Source organism: Sitophilus oryzae, unplaced genomic scaffold (assembly GCF_002938485.1).
Source record: "Sitophilus oryzae breed Bouriz unplaced genomic scaffold, Soryzae_2.0 scaffold_1701_pilon_pilon, whole genome shotgun sequence".
NCBI classification, from domain to species: Eukaryota; Metazoa; Arthropoda; class Insecta; order Coleoptera; family Curculionidae; genus Sitophilus; species Sitophilus oryzae.
The window spans coordinates 2,178,892-2,206,799 of record NW_022146393.1 but is presented as its reverse complement, the minus strand read 5'-3'; the positions used below and the strand labels follow the sequence as shown (position 1 = coordinate 2,206,799).

At 30.5% G+C, this 27,908-nt stretch overlaps 2 protein-coding genes across 4 annotated transcripts in view; one reads left to right on the top strand and one right to left on the bottom strand.

Moving 5' to 3' along the window:
* LOC115881185 (guanine nucleotide exchange factor subunit Rich) overlaps positions 1 to 13,148 on the top strand; it is a 50,119-nt gene extending 36,971 nt beyond the window's left edge. The window contains exon 21 of the mRNA XM_030898589.1: positions 12,998 to 13,148. Within this exon, the coding sequence (XP_030754449.1) occupies positions 12,998 to 13,065 (68 nt within the window). The 3' untranslated portion in view covers positions 13,066 to 13,148. The remainder of the gene's footprint in view (positions 1 to 12,997) is intronic.
* LOC115881186 (probable 2-oxoglutarate dehydrogenase E1 component DHKTD1 homolog, mitochondrial) lies at positions 141 to 27,663 on the bottom strand. 3 transcript variants are annotated; one of them, XM_030898590.1, is made up of 17 exons: positions 16,543 to 16,920; positions 10,481 to 10,604; positions 10,158 to 10,332; positions 9,780 to 9,999; positions 9,183 to 9,344; positions 8,934 to 9,118; positions 7,925 to 8,146; positions 7,495 to 7,652; positions 6,373 to 6,508; positions 6,149 to 6,280; positions 5,872 to 5,992; positions 5,509 to 5,805; positions 3,653 to 3,855; positions 1,785 to 1,905; positions 1,462 to 1,650; positions 398 to 483; positions 141 to 329 (listed from the first exon to the last, which is right to left on the bottom strand). In XM_030898590.1, exons 1-17 carry the CDS (start codon positions 16,664 to 16,666, stop codon positions 225 to 227), a joined length of 2,760 nt encoding a protein of 919 aa, XP_030754450.1. In that variant the 5' UTR covers positions 16,667 to 16,920; the 3' UTR covers positions 141 to 224. The 3 variants fall into 3 exon arrangements, with proteins under 3 accessions (XP_030754450.1, XP_030754452.1, XP_030754451.1); XM_030898592.1 differs by lacking the exon at positions 16,543 to 16,920 and adding an exon at positions 27,547 to 27,663 and having other exon boundaries at positions 225 to 329; XM_030898591.1 differs by having other exon boundaries at positions 246 to 329; positions 394 to 483.
* Between the last annotated feature and the right edge of the window lie 245 nt (positions 27,664 to 27,908).

Here is a 27,908-nt window from a genome sequence, read left to right as displayed (position 1 = left end):
TTTAAAGGAGATATGTAGATTATTTTATTAAAAATATTTTGTTCGCAAATATTTTATTTCTATGTTTAAAATTATTTAATTACAATAAAGACAAATATACGAATTTATTTTATTATAAGAGAGAAAATTAAATAATTACCTTTGATAATATATTTTATTTTTTATTTAGTATTTGTAAATATTGTAAAAAAATATAAAATACAGTAAAAAATGAAAATTATTTTTTACATAATAAAAGGTTTAGTGATAATTTCAGAATGTTGTTGCTGGTGAACTTTTCCTACACCCACAGCTGGAGTAGCTGATGTAGGTCTTCCACAAAATTTAATCTGAAAAAAGAAATATTTTAAATATTTGTTATTTGATTTCAAATTTGAGAACAACGATTTGAACTTACTGGCCGTCCTATTAAATTTTCAAATCTTCTTTTGATGAATGCCCAAGCGCCCATATTTTGTGGTTCTTCTTGGCACCATATAAAAACTGCAACATTTATAAAAAATACTACTAGATATAATAAATAAGTACCGCATGACCGAAAAAAACGGTATCAAGTTGCTTTGAAAATGGCGACTGATGATAATTCAGTCACAATACCGGGCGCGTTTCAAAAGTGGCTCACTCCTATAACTTTTTTATTTTTTCAGATAAAAAAACGAGGTTTGGTATGTTAGTATATGATATAAATTAGAATTGACTGACTATTCAGTTGTTGTTGTTCACTACCTGTTTCACCGGAAGTGACTACAACTTACGATTTTTAAATGGCACCCTCGGTATATTTCTACTTTATTTGATACAAAATGATACTCTAGAGAAGAATGACATATCATATGTTAACTTTAGACATTTTTGCTATAATTTTTTTATAGCAAATATAGCAAATAAAAGTATTTTAAATTTCAATCTAGAGTGCTAAAACACAGTCTGTATTTAAAAAACTAATTTTTAATCAGAGAGCCTTGGAAAAATAGGTTTAACCGTCTAATGTTTTTCATATCATATCTCAATTTTTTCAAACGGAAGAGTGGCTCATTAGCATATTTGGTAAAAGTATTTTTTAATGAATAATTTAGTACCACACACTTGGTATTTTGAGTCAATTTGTCGTTATGAACTCCATGTTATAATTTCAAATAAATCATATGCGAAAGTGTCGATATGTCATTCTATTCAGAGTGCCGTTTTCCATCCAATAAGATAGAAATATACCGGGGGTACTATTTAAAAAATATTGTTGTGGTCATTTCCGGTGAAACAGGAAGTGATAAAAACAGGTGAATAAGTCAATTATGTAATCCTAATTTATGTCATATACTAACATACCAATTCTGTTATTTATCTGAAAAAAATAAAAAAGTTATATGGGTGAGTCACTTTTGAGGCGCACCCGATATAATTTTACATATAAAATATGCCCTGTGTGTGTGTACAGTTTGTTAGTATAAATACGGTTAATACCTTTTGAGTTGGGGTATATTGACAGTTCCTTAATAAGTTCTAACGTCGGGAAGGGGCAAAATGACTCTATTCTTAAGATTGCCGTATCGTCTACACCTATAGTGCCTCTTTCTTGATCTAAAGTGTAATAATGTTTTCCTGAAGTGAGCAGGACTCTTTGTACTTTAGCAGGGACAACTTTATTATCGCCTACGAAAAATATGTTAAATTAGAAGATCATTTGGATGCTGAGATAACTAGATAAAATATCGATATTTCTCGAAATCGATATATTTTGTTCATCCCTACTCTAATATGACGTAAAATTATTCATTATGACTTGCCTATTATTGGTTTAAAATGTGTTCCTTTTTCCATATCTGTAAAATTCGATACACAGTCTGCGGATCTTAATAATGTTTTTGGTGTAAATAGTATAAGTGGCTTCCTAAATGGTCTTATCATCTGAAATGAATATTTAGAAAATATGCAGGGTGTTTCGAAAACATCTCTCGTCGGGTGATTCCTCACGTACAGTACGTCTGTCCGTTCTGGGGCTACGGGGTATCCGTGAGAGGGGAAACGATATTCTCTCGATGTTTTTCGTGAAAAATTAGACGACGCGTCCCATCAATAAAAATTCAACAAATTTGCAAGTAGCCAATAAAATGAGTGGGCGGAGCGATTTGCGGTGACGCACTCGTCAAATCGACGTATAAAATATATTGCGGTTTATTTAAATGTTTTTTGTCCGCATTCCTTTCATAGACACAGATCCAGCAGATGTACTGGAAAAATAATATTTATTTTTCATATCAACATAGTTCTGATTCTGCTTTGTTTCGTAGCTACATGAGATTAAAGTCTTATTTTTTTCGATGAATTACAATTTTTTTCTTATTGTTTTTCTTTTGCTTTTAATGCTTTTTTTCCAAGTGCGATTCGAATATAAGGGTAGAGATTCGAATAAAAGAGGGTAAAAGACACTATGAATGCTACATATTTTTTTGCTAACAAAAGTGTCCATAGATTCACCAGGGACGTGCATATAGGTTATGATTGAAATATTTTTCTAAAACGTGCGCCACTGCTGGATCTGTGTCTATGAAAGGAATGCGGACAAAAAACATTTAAATAAACAGCAATATATTTTATACGTCGACTTGGCGAGTACGTCACCGCAAATCGCTCCACCCACTCATTTTATTGGCTACTTGCAAATTTGTCGAATTTTTATTGATGGGACGCGTCCTCTAATTTTTTACGAAAAACATTGAGAGAATATCGTTTCCCCTCTCACGGATACCCCGTAGCTACAGAACGGACAGACGCGCTGTTTGTAGGCCATTTATTGCCGATTAAAAGTTGTATCTTGATATTTTGTCCATTTTGATCTCCTCGATGAGATAAACGCAATTTTATTAATCACAATTATTAATAAAAATAATTGAAAATTTTTTTGAAAAATTTTAACATCCTGTAACTTTTTTTTTATATTTTTTGATATATTTTTTGATGAGGAATCAATGAGTACTTATTTATCATTTTGGCAAGTTAATGACATTTTTTTAAAGGTTGCTAGATATTAAATTGGATTAAGACAAATTAATTAAATTGCATTTATCTCATCAAGGGGACCGAAATCGACAATGAAATATCAAGAGACAACTTTTAATCAGCATTTAACGGTCTACAAAATTTTGTTAAAAAAAGAAAAAGTCAGTGGCGCACCTACTCTTTGTAGAAAAATATTCCAGTTATAACCTATATGCATGTCCCTGGTGAATATTTCGAAAAATTTTTAGCATTAAAATATATCGCACTTTAGTAACTTATACCCTCAAAATTTCATTCGAATCGCTAAAAGCACTTGGGAGAAAATTATAATAAATCGAAAAAAATACTCTAACCCCCTGTAGCTACGACACAAAGCAGAATCGGACCTACGTTAATATGGAAAATAAATCTTATTTTTACGAGAGGAATCTCCCCACAAGAGATGGCACATGTTTTTTAAAACACCCTGTACAAATTAAGCATAATAAGTGATTATTTATATTTATCAGTAACCGAATTAGTTGACTATTGATAATTTTTTTAATATCTCTATGAAATGGAATTAATGTAGAATTATCTTTTTATATATTATTTAAATCCCCCTATAACAAGCTTTATTAAAGCTAAGTTGTAATCTAATACAGAAATTACTCACTTGTCTTCTTAGTAAATGAAAGTACTGCGCCGGAGTACTAGGGTGACACACCTGCATATTGACAGTTTCGCCATCAACTTTGTCTTCTTTTGAATCAGTCATTTGAAGAAATCTCTCTATTCTGGCAGAACTGTGTTCCGGTCCTGCACCATCATACCCATGAGGAAGTAACACAGTTAGACCGCTTTGTGTTATCCATTTTGCTACAAAGGTACTATGTATTAATAATATGAGTTTACTTCCAGAAATAGTGAAAAAAATACGCTCAGATGCAACAAACGCAACGGAAAATTTTTTGGTTAAGTTTAAAAAAAATCTTTTTAATTTTTAGCCCTATTTCTTTGATTTTTTAGCAAAATTATACAGGTTTACAGAAGGGTTATTTTTTACCCTAAGTTTACCTTTTTTACACTCTGTGCAATAATTTGGTGGCTAAATATTCCTAAAACATTATTTTTTGGCCAGAACCATGTTTCCTGAATGTTTTGTTTTTTTGACTCATATTAACACATGTTTTGGTTAATTTTTAAGAGCAAAATGAAGTTGCTACAAATATTTTAGTTTTGTTAGTGTTATTAATATTTATTAAAACCAAGCCTGTATCGTTACTTTTTAAGATTTTTTAAATTTTCATATAGAGTTCTAATAAGTGTCGATTTGACATTACGACAATATAGTCATACATCAATATAGTCCACCTCGTAATATTAAAAAATAACATCATAAAGTAACGATAGTTGAAAAATTGCAAATTGTTGGTGGCAAGTTCATTTCGCTCTTAAAAATTAACCAAGGCATGTGTTGACAAGAGTCAAAAAACAAAATGCTCAGGAGACATTTTTTGGTTCTGATCGAAAAATAATGTTTTAGGAAAAAGTTACTCACAAAATTATTGTACAGGGTATTTTAAAGTTATGGTAAAAAACAACTTCAAGCCAAATAATAAAGTTTACAAAAAACTGAGTTTATTAATTATTAAAGTTGATAGACACAGTATATATATAGTATATAGACACAATGTTTTAGGAAAAAGTTACTCGCAAAATTATTGTACAGGGTGTTTTAAAGTTATGGTAAAAAACAACCCTTCAATTTACCCTGTATAATATGCCAAATAATAAAATTTATAAAAAACTGAGTTTATTAATTAAAGTTGATAGACACACAGTATATTATATAGTATATAGACACAGTATAGACACATTATACATAGACACAGATATGTACAGTTTGCCAAAAAAAATCATGAAAATAGGACTAAAAGTTAAAAAAAATAACAGTTTGAACTTTTTAAATTTGAAAAAATTATCCGTTGCGTTTTTTATAACATTTGCTCTTTTTTATGACCTATATCTTATATCTCTCCAAAAAAATCCTATAAGAATATTTCGCCACTACACTGCAAGAAAATACAAAATAAAATAGTTATTTTTTGTAAACACTTCTGGCGTTAAACCTAAACGGACATTACTTGTCAGAAGTTATGTTTACAGTTATACAAATTTGCCTAACAAAGAGAAAAATAACGTTTAACGTTTCGGAAAGTTTATATGACATTAATTAAAAAATGTCATTTTAACAGAACGTCAACGGTTTCTTGTAGACGTATCTGTTTTAAAAAAGTAAGGCGTTCTCAAATAGTTGAATTTAAATATTTTAAATATTTTTTTTCTTTATTCTTTGTATTTTGTTTTGCTTCCGACGACGGAAAGAGATAAACTTTTGAAAGATAAACTTTTGATAAACTTTTGTAGATTTTCTTGCGGTACAGTGGCGAAATACCCATATAGGATTTTATTGGAGTGATGAATCCGCCACATAGGTATAGACATTTTTTACTATATCTTATAGTTTACCTTCTCCTGAACTAATAAAAGTATCGAAAATAATTTGTGCCCCATTGAAAAAGTCACCAAATTGGGCTTCCCAAATAATGATGTTATTCGGATTTTCTATGCTCATTCCATATTCGTATCCCAAGACCGCCTCTTCAGATAAAATACTATTTGCTAGTTCTAAAAATGTTGTTTGGTTTGGGTGCATGTTATTCAGTGGTATGAAAATGTTGTTTGACTGCTGGTCAACTAACATGGCGTGTCTTTGGGAAAAAGTACCCCTCCCTATGTCTTGCCCACTTATTCTAACATTATGGCCTAAAAGTAAAAGCATAAATGGCTTTATATAGTAAATAGATAATTAATTGTGCATGCAGAACATACCTTCTAAAAGTAGTGAACCTAGTGCTAGTGCTTCAGCTGTGGACCAATCAATTTCTTGACCATTAGCTATTTTGGAAAGTCTATTTGTTACATGTCCTCTCAAAATTGTAGGATGAATTTTCTGTAAAATAAATTATATTGCACGTAATTTACTATATTTTAACTTTGTTATCACTATTATTTTTTTTCATTGAATTTTTTATTAGTTTTTTTTATTGTAATAGAAACTTAATATTATAAATGTTTTTTTTGGCTTTAGTATCTATTGATTACGTACAAAATTATCAGGCACATTTACAGATTTTTGTCCTATGAAACTCATATGATTAACGTTAATTCCTGTATCCCATGTTGTTACAGCCTCCTCTGCTTGGGTAATATCTTTCCAGTGATCCTTGAAATATGGATCCTACAATGCATAATTTTAAACATGCCCGTAAGTCATAAACACCCTGTGTATATTGACATATTAGACTAAAATGATAATATAATAATACATACGTATGGTTCCCATTGGTCGACAGCTTTCAGTTCTTCATTTAACCAATCAAAATGTTCGTTGTACACTTCTTCACACTCTTGCTCACTGATAACTCTTTCTTCTTCCAATTTTGCTTTGTACAGTTGAGGAACTGATCTTAAAAAGACAATCGTTAATTTTTAATATCAATCTCTCATTATTGTAAGTATATCTGATCTGACAAAAGTAACATTTAAAAATCAAATAACTTTTTTGTAGTATTTTTTGAACTCTATTCCTTTTTTGAGATATTCATTTTAGTTTTGGACAAATTATACATACAGGTTGTTAATTTGTTGATTACTCGCGGCAAGAGCTTTATGGTTGAAATATGGCAAACTCGGCCCGCTCGTCGATAGACGACGCGACGGGACGAGTCGGCAGAAAACCCTATAAGTACATGCGTTCTCAATAGGCAGTGTTGCCATTCTGTTCCCCTATAAGTAACTGTCGAGTTAACAACCTGTATGTAAAAAAATCTATGACTAAACAATACAAGGACAAATAACACCCGAGAGCAAATTGTTATCATACCATCAGACAGTTGGCACATAGTTTTCTTAACTTAAGAGATATTTATATTTTTTTATAAATGTTTTTACTACGCCTATGGTGCATGCGGTGGTATATTATCTAGTTAATTATTGTATGATGGTATCATACTAATTAATTATGAAAAAAAAAACGTATTAAAATGTTAACAAAAGGTACAAAACTATAGTATCGACGGGCGACGTATAGCACATATCAAGTACATATAATATCAACATTATAATGATGGAATTCAATAAGAAAACTAAGAAAACGCTAAAAAGGTGGAGGGGACTGTTTATTTTCCTATAAAAAGTAACTCTTGGCTCGTTCTTATCGCTGCGGCTTTTCCACTTGAAAGCTGAACCACTAATCACCATTGTAATAAAGTTTATACAAAGTTCATTACACAAAAACTATTAAACATCGCTAAAATTGCTGATGACCAGCTGATAACTCATTCGTTACAACCAAAAAAATGGTGTCTAACGTCACAAATTCTGCTGCAGCCCGTTTATGGGCGTTGCCCGCCCTTGCATTCTTTAGTCATTAAAAAAAATAGATGGACTAACCTTTTTGAGTGGATGATAGAGTACAAGGCTGGGTTGGTAAAGGTAGGATCATCCATTTCATTGTGCCCCCACCTTCTGAAGCAGTTAAGATCAATAAAAATATCTTTCCGAAATTTCCTTTGGTACTGGTAGGCTATTCTTGTTGCTTTGTATACTTCCTGTAACATGTTTCATATTCCTTATCGAACATAAGAGAATAATAAATGTTTTGATATTTTATTGACATTTAGAAAAAATATATTATTAGGATTGGAATTTTTAAAAAATATAAGACCTAAAAAACATGTAGTTATTATGTAAAAATTAATATATGAATCTTAATTATCTAAAACGCACTTTTTAGTGCGTCCACAGTTTTTGAAACTGTTTTGATGTATTTGGTTTTATTTATATTTATTTAAGACTTTTTAGGAAAAAGATTTTTAGTTACCTCTGGATGGTCACCATTTACGTGTAATACAGGGGCTGAAATAATTTTGGCCAAATCTGTGCAATACCGTGACGATCTTCCTCTGTCAGACGGCGTGGTAAAACCAACTTGATTATTGACCACCAAGTGAATGCTGCCCCCTATTTCGAAATGAGGCACGCCACTGAGCTCCAGACATTCTTGATTTACTCCTTGGCCGATTATAGCAGCATCACCGTGAACCTTTATTTGATGTTTTTTTTATTTTTGTAAATAACAATTAACATATTATATTATGTACTTTTTCTTATGTTGTCTCCAGAAAAATAAAATAAATGTGTCTTTTAAGCGGCCCATACATTATCAAACAAATTGCGCAACGCAGGCTGTTGCGCAACGAGTTGCCAATGTATGATAGTGTTTGATGCGTTGCGCAATTGTTTGATGAGTTTCAAGAATATTTGAATTCTTTTGTGCAACAGGACTGTTTGCGCAACGCGTTGTGTAGTGTATGTGTGTGTTGCGCTTCGTTGTGCAATATTTTAGTTCTTTCATCCAAATTCTTTGTTTTCTTTTTCGTTTTTTGGTATCATCGACATCATCTAGGGTATATACGATAATAATTGACGCAATGGCAATTGCGGACATGATTGTTTCTCAAACAATGCATAACTTTTAATAAAAAGTTTGATCAAAATTTTACTAAGTGCATGGGTAAGGCAGTTGTGCAACGGAACGTTGCGCATCGCTTTGTTGCGCAACTTGTTTGATAGTGTATGGACCGCTGAATCAGTTGTGCAACGCAACGTTGCGCATCGCTTCGTTGGGCAATTTGTTTGATAATGTATGGGCCGCTTTAAAGAAAAATAACAACTATAATCACAGATAACACATAATAATAATAATAATTTACACACAGTGGCGGATCCATGAGATTAAAATAGGAAGAAACAATACAAAAAAAATGATTCAGTTATTGTTATTACTGGTTTCTCATTCTTTTTGGAAAATATTCAGACCACTCACGTACCTGTATATTTAAAACTTTATCACTCCATACATTGTGTGTTCCATAATCTCCATCTTTAAGTGCTAGCTGTTTTGCTCTGGTTTTTCCCATGGACACAGGGTTAACAGCCTCTAAATGAGAAGGGTTATAGATCAAAGATACATGAACAGAACTATCATCAGGATATATCAGATCCGCTGAAGAAACTACAATACAGAAAATAAAAATAATGTTTAATATGAAAATAATTATGTTCCTAGTAATTCTTACTTAAATGACTCAAGACATCTCCGGAACATTGATATTTTTCTGGAAAATCAGCATTCCCTTTCAGTTTATGGAAGATTTGGGTAGGTGGATAATTTAATAGACCTGTCAAAAGATTTAAACGACCTCTGTGGGGCATTGCCAATACAATATGCTCCAAACTGTCTAAAAAATAAAAGTGATTCATTTTTATTTTTTTATACAGTTTAAAAAACGATACGCCAATGGAATGTGGCCTAATGTATGTAAAAGTACCTGTTAGCAATATTAGGCAAAAATCCAGAATAGATTTAGTAATGATTTTTTATAATAGGACTTATCAAAACGACACAGATTATAATTTAAATAAACTAGAGGGAGGGTGAAATATTTATTATTAAGTAAAGTTGATAATAATAAATAAAATTTCAAGGTCATACGGACATTTGGAAATACATAGTTACATAAAATTTCTTCTTATTTCTGTTGTATTGATATTACAACATATAGACATATACACAATATTTGATATTTCATATTTAAACAATTTTTGAAAACTTTTAAGAAAAAATCTTATCAAAATAAATAAAATTTTTAAAGTATTTATTTAAAAAAAATAACCTTTAGCTGCTGATTGAAATAATTCACTAAGGACTGTCATCATACTTTCTGCGCCTTCACCACCGTATCTTTTAACACCTGAAAATTTCTTTGCCAAAAAATTATCGAACGCCTCTGACTTTATCAAGTCTTTCAAAATCTCTTTCTTTTGATTGGCATCTATTTTCCAATTTAATGAAGTTTCTAGTTCAGATGCAAACCACTCACGCTCTTCTTCAGTCTAAAAATATTATATAATTCTACAAATTTTTAATGCAAAACATATACAGAGTAATCCATTGTTAGGCTTAATATTTAACTTTATTCTTATATCTATAGATAATAAACAAAGCATCTCATTACGCAAATAAAAATATATTATTATGATGTTATTGCTACCTCTAAATATTCAAATTCAGCACTTGTGTAGTTACAGTAAACTTTGTCCAAGAACTTTACAAGTTCACTTAGTGGTATTGTAGACTCCTCTATGCCATTTACTATACTTTCTGTATATATTACTTCGTCTGTATTCTTAAATCCATATTTCCTTATGTCTAATTCAAGATCATTCCTGAAATATAATACACACTTTGTTTATATGTGTTTTTGAGAGACATTATTGATATTTTAACAGAATTTAATAAACACCGTACCTAAAATCTTAGCTTTTTATAGACCCTAAGGAGAATATAATGTCGTAATTCTAACTTTTAACTTACAAATTTGTTTTTCCTAAACATACAGGATTAACTTTAGCATATTTGTGTCCATATTTTCTGTATGCACTAACCAGCCTGTACAAGTTGCTTGACTCACATCTTTTCTCCAATACTTTTTGGGATACTGTAGAAATTGAGATTATATTAGGATAAAATAATTACTTTTAGATCTAATGCAATGACTAAAGAATATAAGGATATATATTCTTTACCCATATACGTGCTGCAGCAGAATTTGTGACCTTAGAGGCCATTCTTGTGATGGCAAACAATGAGTCATCATTTGGCCACCAGCGACAATTTTAGCGATTTTTAATAGTTTGTGTGTAGTAAACTTTGTATAAACTTTATTACAATGGTGCTTAGTTGTTCAGCTTTCAAGTGTAAATCACGTTGATAATATATATGATATAGCATAGATAGATATAGCAGCAGAGATAAGAAAGAGCGAGGAGTTACGTTTCATAGGTAAATAAACAGTCCACTCCAACTATTTAGCGTTTTCTTATTGAATTCGATAGTTATTCTTAAATTTCAATTAACATCTATATGTACTTGATATGTGCTATACGTCGATACTAGTTTTGTACCTTTTGTTAATATTTTAATACGTTTTTTTCGTAATTAATTAGTATGATACACCATAGGCGTAGTCAAAACAATTATCAAAAAATATAAATATTGCTTCAAACATATAGGTTAAGAAAAATATGTGCCACGGCACTGTTTGGTGACATCGGCACAGTTTGCTCTCGGGTGTTATTTGTCCTTGAATTTTTTGTCATTGATCTAATGCGTCTTTTGGTTTGGTTATTGGTTATTGAGAATTGATTTTTTTCTGAAAAAAAGTTCCAACACCAAAGTAGTCAAAATATAAAATATATTTTAAAGCATTTGTTAATATAGTTAAGTAGCATGCCTAATTTAATACCGTATGATCGAAAAAAACGTTCATTTCCAAGCTTGGACGCCGTTTTTTTTTTCGATCATACCGTACAAAACATGTTGTTAAACAGGCTAAAATATGTTTCCAAATCAACTTGTCACTGTAACTATGGAAACGAAGTTGTAGTTGTTGATAATAAAAATTATTTTAGTTATTAATTTAGGTGCAATGTGCGAATTATTTCGCGCCCCTAGTGGCTAAAATACATTACGATCGACATCAGAGATGGTTTGGGAATGAAGATCGTTGTCATTATATAAGTAATAATACATGAGGAATATAATATGTCATCGATCGACATTTCGAAGCCAACTTGACATCGTTTTTTCGATTATACGGTGACTTAAGAATATGAAAAAGTGATTTTAACGTTCATTAGATTTTTTTATAATTCCCTATTTCAATATTTTCAACTTAAATTCACTCAATTTTCAATAACACTTATTTAAAAAACGTTTTATTCATTTAATATACCGGGTGCGTCTCAAAAGTGATGGCTTACCCCTATAACTTTTTTATTTTTTTGAGATAAAAAAACGAGATTTGGTATGTTAGTATATGACATAAATTGACGTATTCAATTGTTTTTCGTTGAAATGCCTTGACTAAAACTTTTGACTTTTAAATGGCACCCTCGGTATTTTTTTACCTTATTCGATAGAAAATGACATTCTGAACTCTGAATACAATGACATATCATATGTCAACTTTTGACATTTTCGAATATGGTTTATTTGAAATTGTGACATGCGATTTATAACGAGAATTTGAATCGAATTACCAAGTGTGTGGTACCAAATTAAGTAATCGCAAAAAAATGCTTTTTCCAAATATGCTAATGAGCTACCCTCGTTCCATTTGAAAAAATTGAGATATGATTAAAAATACGATTTGGGCATCTTTTAACCGGCCAGGACAAGACATTAAAAAGATTAGACAATCAAATCTATTTTTCCAATGCTCGTTGATTAAAAATTAGTGTTTTTATCATGGGCATGGCACTCTAGATTGAAATTTAAAATACAATTTTTTTAAACGAAAATGTCAAAAGTTGACATGATATGTCATTATATTCAGAGTGTCATTTTTTATCGAATAAAGTTGAAATATACCGATGGTGCCATTTAAAAATCAAAAGTTGTAGTCATTTCCGGTGAAACAGGAAGTGACAAAAAACAATTGAATCCGTCAATCAAATCTAATTTATGTCACATACTAACATACCAAATCTTGTTTTTTAATTTGAAAAAATAAAAAAGTTATAGGGGTGAGCCACTTTTGAGACGCACCCGGTATAGGAGTATTTTTGGAGCATTACTATACAGGGTGTTCTTTAAATACATGCTAATATTTAAGGGGCGATTCTTGGACCTATTCTAAGAAAAAAAAATCATATGAATGGATGTCCTAAACATCTTTACTTTTCAGATACAGGGGGGTAAAATTTTCTATTTTTTTTTTCAAAATATCTCTGATGTTATATTTGATACATGTCTTCCAAGACATGCATTTGCATGTCTTGATGTACAAAAAATGTATTGTCCTTTATTAATCTCTTAACTTTTTTTCAGGCGATGCAGAAACGATTTCCACACAACAGTCAGCGCATCAGATTTTCAGCAATTTGACTCTGAAGTAAACTGACTTTATTTTTTTTAAACAAAAACTATGCGTCGGACGAAAAAAATCAAAAGTTAAAAATTGTTTAAAAATGAATGGAGATTTTGAAAATTATTTTTACCTATTTTAAGAAAAGTCAGTGGTGTACCAATTTTTGCTTCTAAAATATTCAATGTAAAACCCGCGTGGACGACACTGGTTGAAATTAATAAAATTGTTTGTACAGGGTGGCGCCCCTCATACGCCGCGGAAGCTCCAAGAAGAACGGTAGTTTATATCGAAATTAAATTTTGGCAGCATAATATGTAGGTTAACTGAAAGCATTTTATAAAAACATATAGAATTATACAGGGTGTCCCCAAAAAAGTTACACATCAAAGTTGTTTTTTTTCTAATCGAACACCCTATACAGGGTGGTTCGAACTGTATTCCGGAAACTTCGGCAGCATATTCTGCAGATAAAAATAAGTAAAAAGTTCGTATAAATGTAAAAAGTTCGTATAAATGTATGTTCTAAAATACTTAGTTTCGGAGATACAGGGTGTAGAAGTTTCATTTTTATTTCGATTTTTTCCAAATAATTTCTGAAGTAACGTTAGTATTTGGATGAAAATTGGTGTCTGGGAGTTTTGTGACACGAGAAATTTGATTTTGATGTTAAAATGACTCCTATTTGTAGGGGGCACCACCTACATGCGTTTTGACTGTTTTTAAGAGTATTAACTTTTCGTCCGTACCTGTATAAAACTACTGACTAAAAAAATATACATTTCCATGACTTTTTACGTAAAAAATGTCTCTTGGTAAAACTCGCTACGAGCAACCGTTCTTAAGATATTTAAAATGGAAATAGACAATACATGTCATTATTGACAAAAAATGAGCATACGTTAAATAGAGTTATTTGACTGAAATAATAAATTTTTATTTTTTTAAATTAATCATAAATTTTTCTGCGAAAAAATGATGAAAAAACAGTTTCTGTTGAACTTTTGACACAAAAAGATTTCAAATTTAAGATTTCAGTCTAATAACTATTTGGTCAACGTGTTTAATTTGTCAATGATAACAGGTATTGATAAATTCAATTTCAAATATCTCGAGAACCACTGCTCGTAGCGATTTTTTCCAAGAGACGTTTTATATGTAAAAAAAAATTTAAATGTATATTTTTTTACTCAGTAGTTTTATACAGGTATGGAGGAAAAGTTATTACTCTTCAAACCAGTTAAAGCATGTGCAGGTGGCGCCCTCTACAAGTAGGAGTCATATTGACATGAAAATCAAATTTCTCATGTCCAAAAACTCCCAGACTCCAATTATATAATGGAAAATATCTCGAAATAAAAATGAAACTTCTACACCCTGTATCTCCGAAACTAAGCATTTCAGGACATACATTAATACGAACTTTTTTACTTATTTTAATCTGCAGAATATGCTACCGAAGTTTCCGGAATACAGTTCGGACCACCCTGTATATTAATTGATTTTTGGATTCTAGGAAAAAAATAACGGTGAGTTTTATTAAATAACAGAATATAATGTATAATTGCAAATAAAATACCTAATATCTAAGGATTTTGACATATTTCACATTTTGATAACAGCTACCTAAATTTTAGTTGACCTTGTATAGCCTGATATTTAATTACAGTTAACTATTGTGTGTTAAATGTTAAACCAAATTGAAATTTAAACCGAAAAGTTATACTAGGTGAGACAAAATTAATATGGAACATTAGTCACTTTTAAAAGGAAGTTACTCCTTTATTTTAAATGGAACACCCAGTATATTATTCCGGTGTTCAATGAGGAATTTATATATCTTCAAAATATTATTAAGGTTGCCTACCCCTCAGACAAAGATTTTACTAGATATCTTAATTTTTATGATTTTGCGTCAGTAGATCTTTATTATTCGAAAAAAATTAGGTAGCTGTGATATACTTTTTGTTAATTCAACAAAAATTAAATATTGTAGAGTAAAATACTCAACGGTAATAAAAAATATTATATAATAAAACATATTTTAATTATTACAGAATTAAAACTAGATATAAACCTATTATTATGTGACAAAAATTACCTAGATGAAATCAAATGCTCAAAATTCTTCCTTTCCTGTTAACTGCGTAAAATGATTGTCTTTTCAAAAGGATCTTTTCATTTTAAAAGGCATTATGTAGGGTTCTACCTCGAAAAGCAGCTACAATAATTTCTCTCATGTTGGCGACAATAAGTTTTGTTTTAACTGACACAAAATGATAATTAGTTGTTCAAGTTGGACTAATTAGACAATTATGTATAAGTAACGTCAGACGTATCACACTTATCACAGCTACTTTTTTTATTATTTTTTTTATGATTATGATTTTATCAAATAATAAAGATCTGCTCAGATCATTTAAGTCTATGGCTCAGATCAAATCATGTAAATGAAAATATCTAAGAATCTTTGTTTGTGGGGTAGGCAACCTTAATAGTATTTTGAAGAGACATGAATTCTCCATTGAATATCGGAATAATATTCTGGGTGTTCCATTTAAAATAAAAGAGTAAAATACTTTTGAAGGTGACCAATGTTCAATATTAATTTTTTCTCACCCTGTATAACTTTTTGGATCAAGTTTTAATTTGATTTAAAGTATAATAATTAATTTAACTACATATTTGGTTATACCGGGTAAATTCCAATTTAGGTAGCTTTTAATTGTAATTTAAAAATTATTGTTCTTTATTATTTCTAGAAAATGTTAAATATGTTAACAACCTTACATTTTAGTCATATACTTCTCTTATAAAACTCACCTTTATTTTTCTCCCAGAATCCGAAAATCAATTAATATAATATAGGGTGTTTCATTACAAAAAACACAACTTTGATATGTAACTTTTTTGGGGACACCGTGTAGAACTCTCTATATTTTTAAAAAATCCTCTGAATTAACCTACATATGCTCACAAAATGTCATTTCAATACAAACTGTCGTTCTCCTAGGAGCTTCCGCTTGTGCTTCCGCGGCGTATGAGAGGCGCCACCGTATGCATCAAAAAAGGTATTTTGATTTTTGATATACATATAGAAGACGTGTATCAAGTTTCATAAAAATGTCTATAATAAAATCAGAGTTATTATGAAAACATTTCTTTTTTTGAAATTTTTACCAATATAAGATATTGAGGATCTACATTCATAAAAAGTTTTTCTCTTAAAATAGGTCCAATAATTGCCCTCTTAAAGATTAGTATGTCATTGAGGAACACCCTGTATAGTTTGACTAATAATATGATTATCAATAATATCTAGTACATACACAATTGTCAGTCAATTGTAACATAACAATATTAAATTGAACTAAAAAACCAACATCCATGAAAGATAGGAAATATGAAACACATCACCTTTATATATTTTATAATAACAACTGTTTATTAAAATTTGTTTATTAATATTTGAATAATTTCCTGAAATTAACTTATTTTATACGCATACCGTTGAATTCATTTAAAGGTTTCTTTTTATAGCCAAATACATTATCCGTTTGGTAAAATCGACAAAAACACTTTGTATTTTTTATACTATAAGCACTAACTAGTTTGCGTACACTAAAATACATTTTAGTTAACTAAAACACGCCACTACACTACTATAATGAGGTTTTTACTGTTGAAAATAACATTAATCAAGTGAATAGAATTAAATACTGCGACCTCATAGCACGACTGATTTCCCAACTAAATATCAACTGAAATGAAACAATATTATGATTTTATTTGAAGACGTCTTTATCTTTTATTTTATTTCTTAATGTAACAAAGATTAACTTTTATGTCAATTTATATGATATTAAATTATTATTAGGAGTGTGTATGAAAATAGGTATTTTTAAAAAAAAATATATATTTTTCATTAAATATATCCATGGAAATTTGTACTAACGAGGTTTGTAAGGAACCCCCTACTTTTTTAACTTGATCTCTCCTTAGACCTGATACCGGTGTTGTCCCGAATCTATATATAATAGAGGACATATCCATTTTTTATTATTTATATATTATATCCCAATTTAAAAATAAATGCAGTTTTTCTTAAATTAGTTAAAAACGGCTTGTCCAAAATTGTTCAAATTTGACATGTGTATTAAGCATATTTTTTACAACCTTTAATAAATCTATTTACGACTTCGCTGCAAAAATCAACAGGGGAGCAATATTTGGACACTCCAAAATTTGCATGGGATTTCCTGTTTCCAACGCCGATGCACCACCCGGTATAACTTTTAACATGAATCAGCCTAGTTTAAAAATAGTGGAGTGCTTTAAGCCCTTATGGGATACAAACCTCGGAATTCATTTACTGTGAACGAATTTTTATAAAACTTTTTGCATTGTATGGTTAATAAGATATATTACAAAGTTTACCCATTTAAATTCGTTGCTTTCACTTTAGTATTAAACACACATATACAAATGCATACATACAAGATGGCTCCGTATTCCGGAAAAGCTCTGTATTAGGATTTCTATTTGAAATTTTCACTCCAAACCTTTTAAAAAATATATGCTTAATGGTAGTTCACATTTCAAAAATATTTTTATAGATATACAGGCTGAGTCAAATATATATCATTTATTTATTTGAGTTCAGTGAACTTGCTATATAATTCCGGTTCCAAAAATATCTTAATACCATAGAGTATACTAAATGGTCTTTGAATTATGACCACGTCCATGAGGACGCCAATCTAGACGTCTAGGAACCTTCGTATGAGAACTTCTAATCGAGATGATCGACTTATTGTAAGTTTATCGCTAAGAAACCGCCGTTTGCCAGCTTTTCAAATTGACAATGAATTGCACTTAAGGACCGTACATATTAATTAAGGGACTACAAGAAGAAGATTAAATGAAATGCAAATCTTATGTCAAGAAGGCCTGCTTCGGGACTAGAACTTACTAGATGTGTTGACTAGGCCCAAAAGCAAACGCATGGTCATAATGTAAAAATTACGAAAAAATGTTAGTGCCTTCATTAAAACCGAATATTTCCAACAAAAATAAAGCTAATGAGATGAACCAAAAAACAAACCATCGAGAAAGGATGTACCTAGATAATAAAATGATTTTTAAATTTCTTGCTCTTTTAACATATTTCACAGGGTGTTGGTCAAACTTTCACCAAAATATCAACATTTTGTTTTCCCTCGTATAATTAAAACAGATGGGGAGTTTCATTTTTAATTTAGAAAAAAATACTAAAAAGTCAAATAATTTGGCAACACACTGCTTAAAAAATCATTAAAATCGGCCCATTAAAATAAAATATATTAACCTCTCTTTAACCTTTCCGGGACCGTGCTACAAAAAGTTACGTTTCAGGCCGTGTGGGGTAACTATGATACCCCACTGAAATATCTCAAAAACTATTAACATTTTGTCACTCAGGTAAATTATTAATAATTATTTGTAAAGTTTAATAATAAAACGACAATAATTTAAATATTTTGTATTTGTTTAATATAAAAAACATTTAATTTTAAAACTAAACTATTATTAGTTTTCTACACATTAATTTTTTTAAAAACGTTTTACATTCTTTGCCGAGAATATTAAAAATGGGGTTTTTGCATGTATTACATAATATTTTTGTTTTTTTTTCTTACGTGATCTGGCGCAAAAGCCACATCTTCGGTTTGAATTGGGTTGAATCTCTTTAGCAGGATTTATAGGAACTGTGCTTTCGACAAGAAATACATTTATTGCTGATTTTACAGTTTTGTGAAACTTGCTACTATTTTATTTCCTTCTTAGAACGTTTAGAAGTACAAGTCCTTGTGCTGAAGGATTGCTCTTCGCAGCTCTCTAAGCGAATTCGGCATGAATCTCTTTTTGTTAGCCCATCATCAGTATATTCATTTTGCGCCATTTTCCAATAAATACACATACTAACTTACTACATAATAGTAAATACCAACACTAAACTGAATGTAGAACTTGTTTCCGTCTTCATACAAAGTCACCAACACGAAAAAACATGAATAGTGCGTGTAGGATTTCGAATCACCGAAGGCCGTGCGGGGTAACCGAGGTACCCCAGGCAGTAAATTTCAGTTTTTCGCGGAAAATAAAAAAAATATTTGGATATTTTTGTTAAAAAAGGGTTTTGTAATATATACTCTAGGATTACCTGATAGGAAAAAAGTGAGAAATAAAAATTGGAAAAGTTATTAAAGAAAAAACGCATCTGGGGTACCTAAAATACCCTGCACGGTCCCGGAAAGGTTAAAATACATCAAAGTTTTAAGGTGCCCATTTTTCCTGCTGTATTTCAAAAACTATACATTTTAGTCATATGCTTTTCTAATGAAACAAACCTTTATTTTTTACTAGAATCCACAAATCAATTAATATATAGAGTGTTCCATTACAAAAACATAACTTTGATGTGTAACTTTTTAGGGGACACCATGTACCCTGTAGAACTCATAATTTTAGAAAATGCTTTAAATTGACTTACATAAGCTCACAAAATTTCACTTCAATATAAACTTTTGTTCTCCTTGCAAAAACCGCGTCGTATATGACGCGCCACCCTGTATAATTCGATTTCAATCAAAATTTCAATGACTAGAATATAAGCACAATAGGTAATAGGTATAGCTTATGCATTAGATTTATTTATTTCAATAAATTTACTTAGAAAAAGAATTAAAAAAAATCAAAATATTAAGAAGGAAATAATTAAGAATTTACTAAAATTACTAAAATAAAAAATTAAAAGCAACGAAAAAAAATGGGTAAACATTTTAGTATTTTATCTATAAAACACAATACAGAAGGTTTCACATTAATCACTCCACTAAAAGATATTGTTATTCATGTGTGTGTGTGAAAAGTAGAATAGAAATACATATTTAGAAAGTTCATAACAAGACATATATACAATAATAAAATAATATACAGGGTATCCCAATAAAAAAAAATAAGTTTGGGTTATATTTCAAGAATGCCAGCTCTCAGCAGAAATATATTCGACCACTGGATTTTACGTGAAAAGCTCTACGGAATTCAGTTTTCACCTTTTCGATAAGTTTTATGATAATCAAGATGCACGAAGGGGGTGGAAAATTGCAAACTTTTCAAATTCGCTCTATATTTCAGAAAATAAGAGGGCTAGGACAAATTTATGTGTGTATAGCAACTTTACATTCATAAAAAATAGAACAGTGATGTGAAAATCCCCCCGTATCTTTGTATATATCTACTAATAAACGACGAACCCTGTAAACAAACACGAAAATAGGATACCCTGTACTCGTAGACGGTAGAACCCAGATAAAATATCATTAAGGAACGTTTTGAAAATTAATTATTAAAATCATGATGATTTCATATCTGATATCATCAAACTAAAAATGATATGCTAATTATTTATCATTTTCATCAATCACCTTTATTTGAAAGGCCACTATGACCGATTTTATTGGATTAGCCACATATAATATTGTATTGGCCATTTATTTTCCTATAGATTTTAATTTATTTTTGTAACACTTTTATTATATAATACTTTGAAATTCTTTTTTGGTAAATTAATTACTTGTTTGTTACTAAAAACTGGCCTCTCCTGAAAAAATATAAAAGAAATAAACAGTAAATTTGACATATTTATGTTTTTAAGTAGGTAGGTATTTTGTTTTACGTACCTACTTGTTTTCAACTTACTATGTTTTTAAAATGGAAATTTTTGTCCATAAATTAATTATATTGATGAAAAATTGAATTGTTATGATGAGACACTAATTATTATATTGTATATTTATTTAATTTTCCATGGTAATAAATGTATATTGCCATTACTCAAATGTATATTACAATAATAATTGTAATATACATTATTATAATGTCCGGTTTTTAGTAATAATTTTGCCTCACTACCCTATGTAATTCTTTTGTACTACTATACCGATTAGAATATAATATGCATTTGTAATATGGTCCTATATTAGTAATATCGATATCATTATAATCGTATACATATAATATGATTTTATTACCGCTAAACTAAAATTATTATACAGGGTGTTTCAAAAACATGTGCCATCTCTCGTGGGAGATTGCTCACGTAAAAATAAGACTTAATTTTCATTTCAACATAGGTCCGATCCTGCTTTGTTTCATTAGCTACAGGGTGTTAAAGTCTTAATAATCTTTCGATTTATTATAATTTTCTTCCAAGTACTTTTAGTGATTTGAATGAAATTTTGAGGTTAAAAGTTACAATAAGTGGTACATATTTTGTCTTGTCTTGTCTGTCTCGGATTTGGCTTTGCTACTGGGCAATTGCCAGCTCAATTTTATGATGACCTCAATGTTGTCTGGCTGTCCACCATATTGGGGCCATCTATTCTTTTACAATTCTGGAATTCTTTCCTAATTAACAGACTATCAACTTGTTCTATTGGATTATAAGTGCTGTGAAGAAACCATTGTTTCGGATGATCTATGGATCTGTAAAAGCTAGGTTAGTATTGACGAACACAACATAGGAACAATGGGAGAATGGTTGAAATGACATCACATATTCTACTAGATCGGGAAGCTTCAAAGCTGCTAAAACATTAATAGGTGAAAAGCTGAGCATTACAATTTTATTTTATTAATATTCAAAAAGGACAAAATCAAATTGACCAAACCTTCATTTGGCTTCTGTAAGATAGAAAAAATAGTTATGGGAGCATCGAATTTCATGTTAATAAATTTCCCATACAAATCCATAGTAGGAATGAAATTGATAGGACATTCAAAAAATATATGATTAAGATCTTCAACTGTACCACATTCACAACGTGGGTCTTCTATCGCTTTTATCTTATGTAAATGTTTTTTTGTACAACAATGGCCCATTCTCATTCTAATAACAGTTGTAATATGCCTCCTATCCATGAATGGAAGGCCTGAGAACCATTTTTTTGTTGGAAAAGTAACCTGTGATTTGAAGTATTGATACTGTTGGTTTTTTATATTGACTATCCATTTTTCTTTAAATTCATTAAAAATCTTATCTTTAATAACATTACAAATATCAACTGAATCCAAGAGCATACTTTTTGGCACATTAAGATCTTTCCCAATGTTTGCCAACAAGTCAGCTTCTGAGTTTCCTTGAGCTGCGTATAAATATGTCGAGACGAGTGCGAGAGACACCCGAGACGAGTCAACCTCAAGCGGATTTGAGGTTGACTCGTCATATTGGGACGGGGTCTGAGCTTCGAGCCGAGCCTATGCCCAGCCGGACGGCGTTGTCTCCGTTTTTTCCGGAGCCTTTGGCGAACCATCAAAAGGATTGGGGCGTCTATTTAACCAGTGGCGTATACACCGCGGCTCCGCGGAACAATTGCTTCGAGTCTCAAGGGGCACGGATTCCACTTTCCACATCCCATTTTTATATAAAAATAAATATTCTTTCCTTTATTTGTAATAATGTTAATAATGCATCCTAGCTAGAAAGATGCAATTTTGTCTTCTCTAAAATAGTATAGGTAAGTTCGCCAAAGTAGGTAAATCTCATATACAAAGATTTATTAGTGATTTCCTTTATAAAAACATGAAAATTTTATGAAAAATGAATAAACGTAATGAACTTTTCGTCGAGTTATTAACGGCTCAAACGTAAATTATGCGCTATTTCTGCTGAACGGAATTAAAGATGTAAAACAAGCTTCTTTACATATAGGATACATCGAAGATAAGAGAGGCAAATCGAGTCTGTTGAAAAAGGTGGCCATGCTCTCAGAAGTTTCTTACGGTACTCTCATAAATAAAGGGAATCCACAAAGAAAGGAACGATTCGATATAGAAAAATCCAGAAATTTGAACTATCCAGACTACTAAGAAACTTAATTTATGGCAAATATGAAAATAATAAAGTTCCCGCCATAGAAATAATTAAAAAAAAACTCTCCGAGCTTTAAAAAAACCCTGTTCAGAAAGCACATTACGGCGAAGGTTTAAAAAACTGGGAATTAGATTTAAAATTATATACATAATAATATTTTAAAAATTATTAATAAGCGTGCTGCAATGATGGAAAGCCATAGAATAATAATGTGGCGAATTGAATACCTTGAAAAAATATACAACTTTAGAAATGAAGAAATGCAGATATATTATTTACAATATATGTTCCAGGTTAGTTATTGGCATTTAAATGTAGATTTAAATTAATAATTTAAATCTTAATTACTTAAATTTCTAATTTTTTAAATAAATAAAGTCGAATTAGGTCTTATCTTACAGCGCTTTCAGATGGAACGGAGCGCCCGTTAAAATAGGGTTCCCAACCGTCCTCTATTCCAGAAACAGTCCTCTTTTTGATCTGATTGTCCTCTTTTCTCTCACGTATTGAAAACTTTGTTACATACCAACTTCAAAATCTAAAAAATATTCGTTTATCGCCACAATGCTTTAAAGAATTGTTAATCTGTGTCTTTTATGTAATTTTATGTTTACTTACTGTTAGTTTATGTCTTGAAAAAAAGTTTGTTGACAATGGTTTGCTTTATTTTAATAAGTTTTGAGTATAAATATTTTTGTGTATTTTAAATATTTATCGCATACCGTTTATATAACTTTTTGGTAAATTCTCGACATTTGAGCGACGTTTCAAAAATGTTTCGCCTGTGCCTTTTTTTATCCTCTCGCCCCTATTTTTTATTTTCAAAGTTGCCAACCCTAGGTTAAGTGTTTTATCATTTTCTTCCAAGTGCTTTTAGTAATTTGAGATCGTTTGATGACTGATTTAGTTCTGATCCGGGTAGTTTTTTGTATAAAACAGTGCCACCATCGTCGATTTTTTTCGTTAAATGCGAATAAGAAAATATCCTGATTATATTCTGGCCCTATCCCTTATTATTTTTATTTACAAGCGATCTTAAGTTTATAACATATACATATATTTTATTTAATTGTTAACATTAGGGTAGTTTTACCAATTGTGTATGTGTGGAATTCCACTGATATGTGTTTTAAGTTGTTTGTTAAATTTTTAAAATTTTTTGATTGTATTTTGCTCTCTTAACTTTGTAGTGTCCTGAAGATGCAAATAAATTTTGCGAAACGTCGACAAATTTAAAACAAAGGACTTCTGTTGATTTTTTTCGATCCTAATCCAATTAAAAAACACATTATACTTAAATTTATTAATTAATTTTTTAAAATATTGAATGGTATCGAATAATACTTTAATATATTTATCAATATTTTAAAGTATCGATACTTTATATTCAATACAACCGATACCAAAATATCGATACTGCCTCAGTATCGCACAGCCCTATGAAGAATTTTGTGGGTTCGCCAAAGGCTCCACTGAAAATGGATAGCCGCGAGACAACGCCGTTCGACTGGGCAGGGACTCTGCTCGAGGCTAAATCGCTCGGCTCGAGGCTATAATATGACGAATTCCGCTTGAGGTTGACTCGTCTCGTCCTCGTCTCGGCATATTAGTACGCCTTTTGGAAAGAATTTGCTATAGCCTCGTTTCATACTCGTTTCGGGTTTGTCTCGTACTTGCCTCGACATATTTATACGCGGCTTTGGATATTCGCGTGCCCCGGAATCCAGGATTATGTCAAACCCATTTACATTAGCCAAACTAGCTAAATTATTCTTTTAGTTCTTAGAGTCCAATAATCGGCTTTCGCTTTTAAAAGATATTTATTGATTTTCTGAATGGCACTTTTGGAATCCGAAAATATAACTGCTTTATTTATATGCTTTTGTATTGCGAATATTACCGCATCATGTATTGCAATAGTTTCTGCTTTACAAATACTTAACGAGTCTGGAAGGCGCGAAGAAAATTTAAAATGAATTTCAGGAATAGATATACCAAACCCAGTTCTCTTACCCCTTTTTGATGCATCCGTGTAAATAAACACATGTGTAGACTTAATTTTTTCAGTTACCGACTTGAAGTCTTGTACAATGGAAAAATCACTTTTCTTAATATAACAATCAAAAATTTTTATGGGATTATTCAAGATGTCAAAATCAACTTCAAAGCAAGGAAAATTAGCGCTTTTATATAATTTATTATAATAAGGCTGAAATTCTCCTAACGCAGCAATCAAATATGGTACCTTGTTTCTATTTGTATATGTTGGAAGTGTTAATATTTTTCCCCTAGTTTGAAATAATAATTTTATAAGAGAGTGGTTTTCCAATGTTATTACTTTTCCCACAAAATTGGTTGCTAGAATTTTTCTCCTGCTGTCCAAATCCAGCATTGAGGCCTCCGCCAGCAGCGTTCATATTTGATTGGATATTTGATCATAATTTCAAGTATTTTACTTCCACAAGATGACAGCATTATTGGTCTATAACTTTCCGCTAGAAGCGGGTTTTTATTTGGCTTTAATATATTTATAATATTATACTTTTTCCATGAATCTGGGACGATCCCCTCAAATAGACATTTATTGTAAATATTTATTATCGAATTTCTCGCTTCTGTTGGTAAGTTTTTATACATGGGATATGCTATATCATCTAAATAATTATTTTATTCAAGTTCAGCCCTTGTAACATGTCTTTAAAAAGTTCAGGAGATAAATTTTTATCCGAATTTACGTAAAAATTGATTATATAAAAATCAGCTATTTGTATAATAATGAATTGTGTCGTGTCCGAATTAAATTTTTTAATGCACGTTGCTACCCCGCCAAAACCGTCAAGTCTATCTTGACGTACTATATTATAAGAGGCCAAAGAAAAATTATAATTAGTCTTTAACCAAGTTTCACTAATAAGGATAATATCTGGAGATTCTTTATGAATAAGTGCCACTAAATTGTCACGATTTGATTTAATGCCGTAAATTCCATTGTATTATTTTGAGATTAATTGTTGGATTTTTCATTATTTATTTAATTATTTATTTTTATAATTTTTTTTTTATTTCTTGTGAACTACGAATCTGATAAATGATCTATGTCTAATCTGTCTAACCTTGAATCATAATTTAAATGAGAAAACAAAAAATTTCTAATTTTTATTTTGTTTGCTGTTGAAATGCTTGCCACATGGTTTAAGCATTCAGACAACTCTAAATCTTGAGGATCATTTTCGTAGCTATGAAATGCACTAAAAGGCTCTGTCTCTTTGGAAGTTCGCGGATGAATTTGTGTCGAAGTCGACGGTAAGTTTGTCTGATCTTGCTTTGGTCTGCCATTAGGAAAATATAAACATTCGTCGATATCTTTTTTATTTTGTGTTTTGTGAATTATTCTTTTTTTTGAAGTGTTTTCTGAAACTACTTCTTGATACGATCTTTTTATTTTATTTTGGAAGTTTTGAGTCCTTCTTTCCGTGGGCAAAATATTTTTTTGGGTTTCTTCCCTTTGTACTCTATTTCTTAATTCTGGGAAATCGTTTTTGTTGAGGTAGTAATCTCCTTTTTGTCCATATGTTCTTTTTATTGTTTCATTGGCATCGTAAAAAGTTATGTTCTCCAGGGCCATCAGTTCTTTTATGTTTTTCTGTCTTGTATATTCTGGACATATTTTGGAAATCGACTTATGATTTTCTTTACAGTAATAACATTGCGTTGTGCAACTAAAACCTTCCCCTTCTTGTATATGTTTTTCATTTTCGCCACAGTTAAAGCACATTTCTTTGCCTTTGCAGTTATTTTTGGTGTGACCGTATCGCAAACATCGATAACATTGTGTAACTGGAGGTATATATACATTGACTTGGTATTCCAATCTATATAAGTTGATATATTTTGGCATTAATATTCCTTTGAAAGTAAATAGCACTGTTCCAGTTGGCTCATATGAAAGCACTGAGTTTTTCATGACCTTTCTATTTAGCCGTTTAATATTAATAACTTCTACACCACTATTGGTTTTACAATATTTTAATAGCTCTTCCTCACTTATATCCGAATCAATGTGTCTAACAATACCCTTACACGTAACAAAATTAAACGGGATAAACATTTTATAACCTTTATCTATTAATGCTCTATTTGATATTATATTATTTGCTGATTGATAGTTGGTAAATTCAATTGATATTCTATTTAAGCCTTTATTGTTAATTTTTTTTATATCAGTTAAATTTAAATTAAATATTTCTCTCGCAATCTTAATATTGTTAAATCTGCCAATATTATAACCAACAGCATCTGTAGATTCCAAATATACTACATACGGGCCATAGGCGTTTATACTTACTTTTAATTCAAGTCCGTCATGACCGAATTCCTATCTGTTTTCGTTCTATCCTTTCTATCAACTTCCATATTATCAAGAATTTGAGTATTAATATTACTAGGGGGGGATCCCCTCCCCACACTATTCGTAGTTGTAAAAATTTGTTACTTATTGTTTTTGTCCAATTTAAATAAAAAAAGAAAAATTACGATAGATGATATCTACTTGTTGCAGGCAAGCAAATGTAACTAAATATAAGCAAATGCTCAACTTACCACGATAGACGTAAGACAATAATTGTTAAAAGGATAAATAAAGCCTCTCTTCAGATCGTGAGTTCAGCCGTCAAATCTAGCTAGTACGCTGCTGCTTGGACGATGGTCTTCACAGCACTGTGGTACATATTTTAATGCTCAAAAAGTGTCATTAAATTCATCAGGGGCGTGCATATGGGTTATCACTGGAATATTTTTCAAAAAAAAAACATGTGCGCCACTGACTTTCTTTCTTTTGATTTTGATACTAAAATTGTGTAGGCCGTTTAATGCCAATTAAAAGTTATCTCTTGATATTTTGTCGAATTCGACTTCCTTGATGAAATAAACGCAATTTTATTTATCACAATTAATAAAATTAA

Coding starts and splice junctions, on each gene's coding strand:
- LOC115881186 (XM_030898590.1), bottom strand. CDS start 16,666: ATGTATTTTAGTGTACGCAAACTAGTTAGTGCTTATAGTATAAAAAAT. Junction 5,806..5,871: donor AGGTTCACTACTTTTAGAAG/GTATGTTCTGCA, acceptor TTTTACTTTTAG/GCCATAATGTTAGAATAAGT. Junction 3,856..5,508: donor TTTTATTAGTTCAGGAGAAG/GTAAACTATAAG, acceptor GTACCTTTGTAG/CAAAATGGATAACACAAAGC.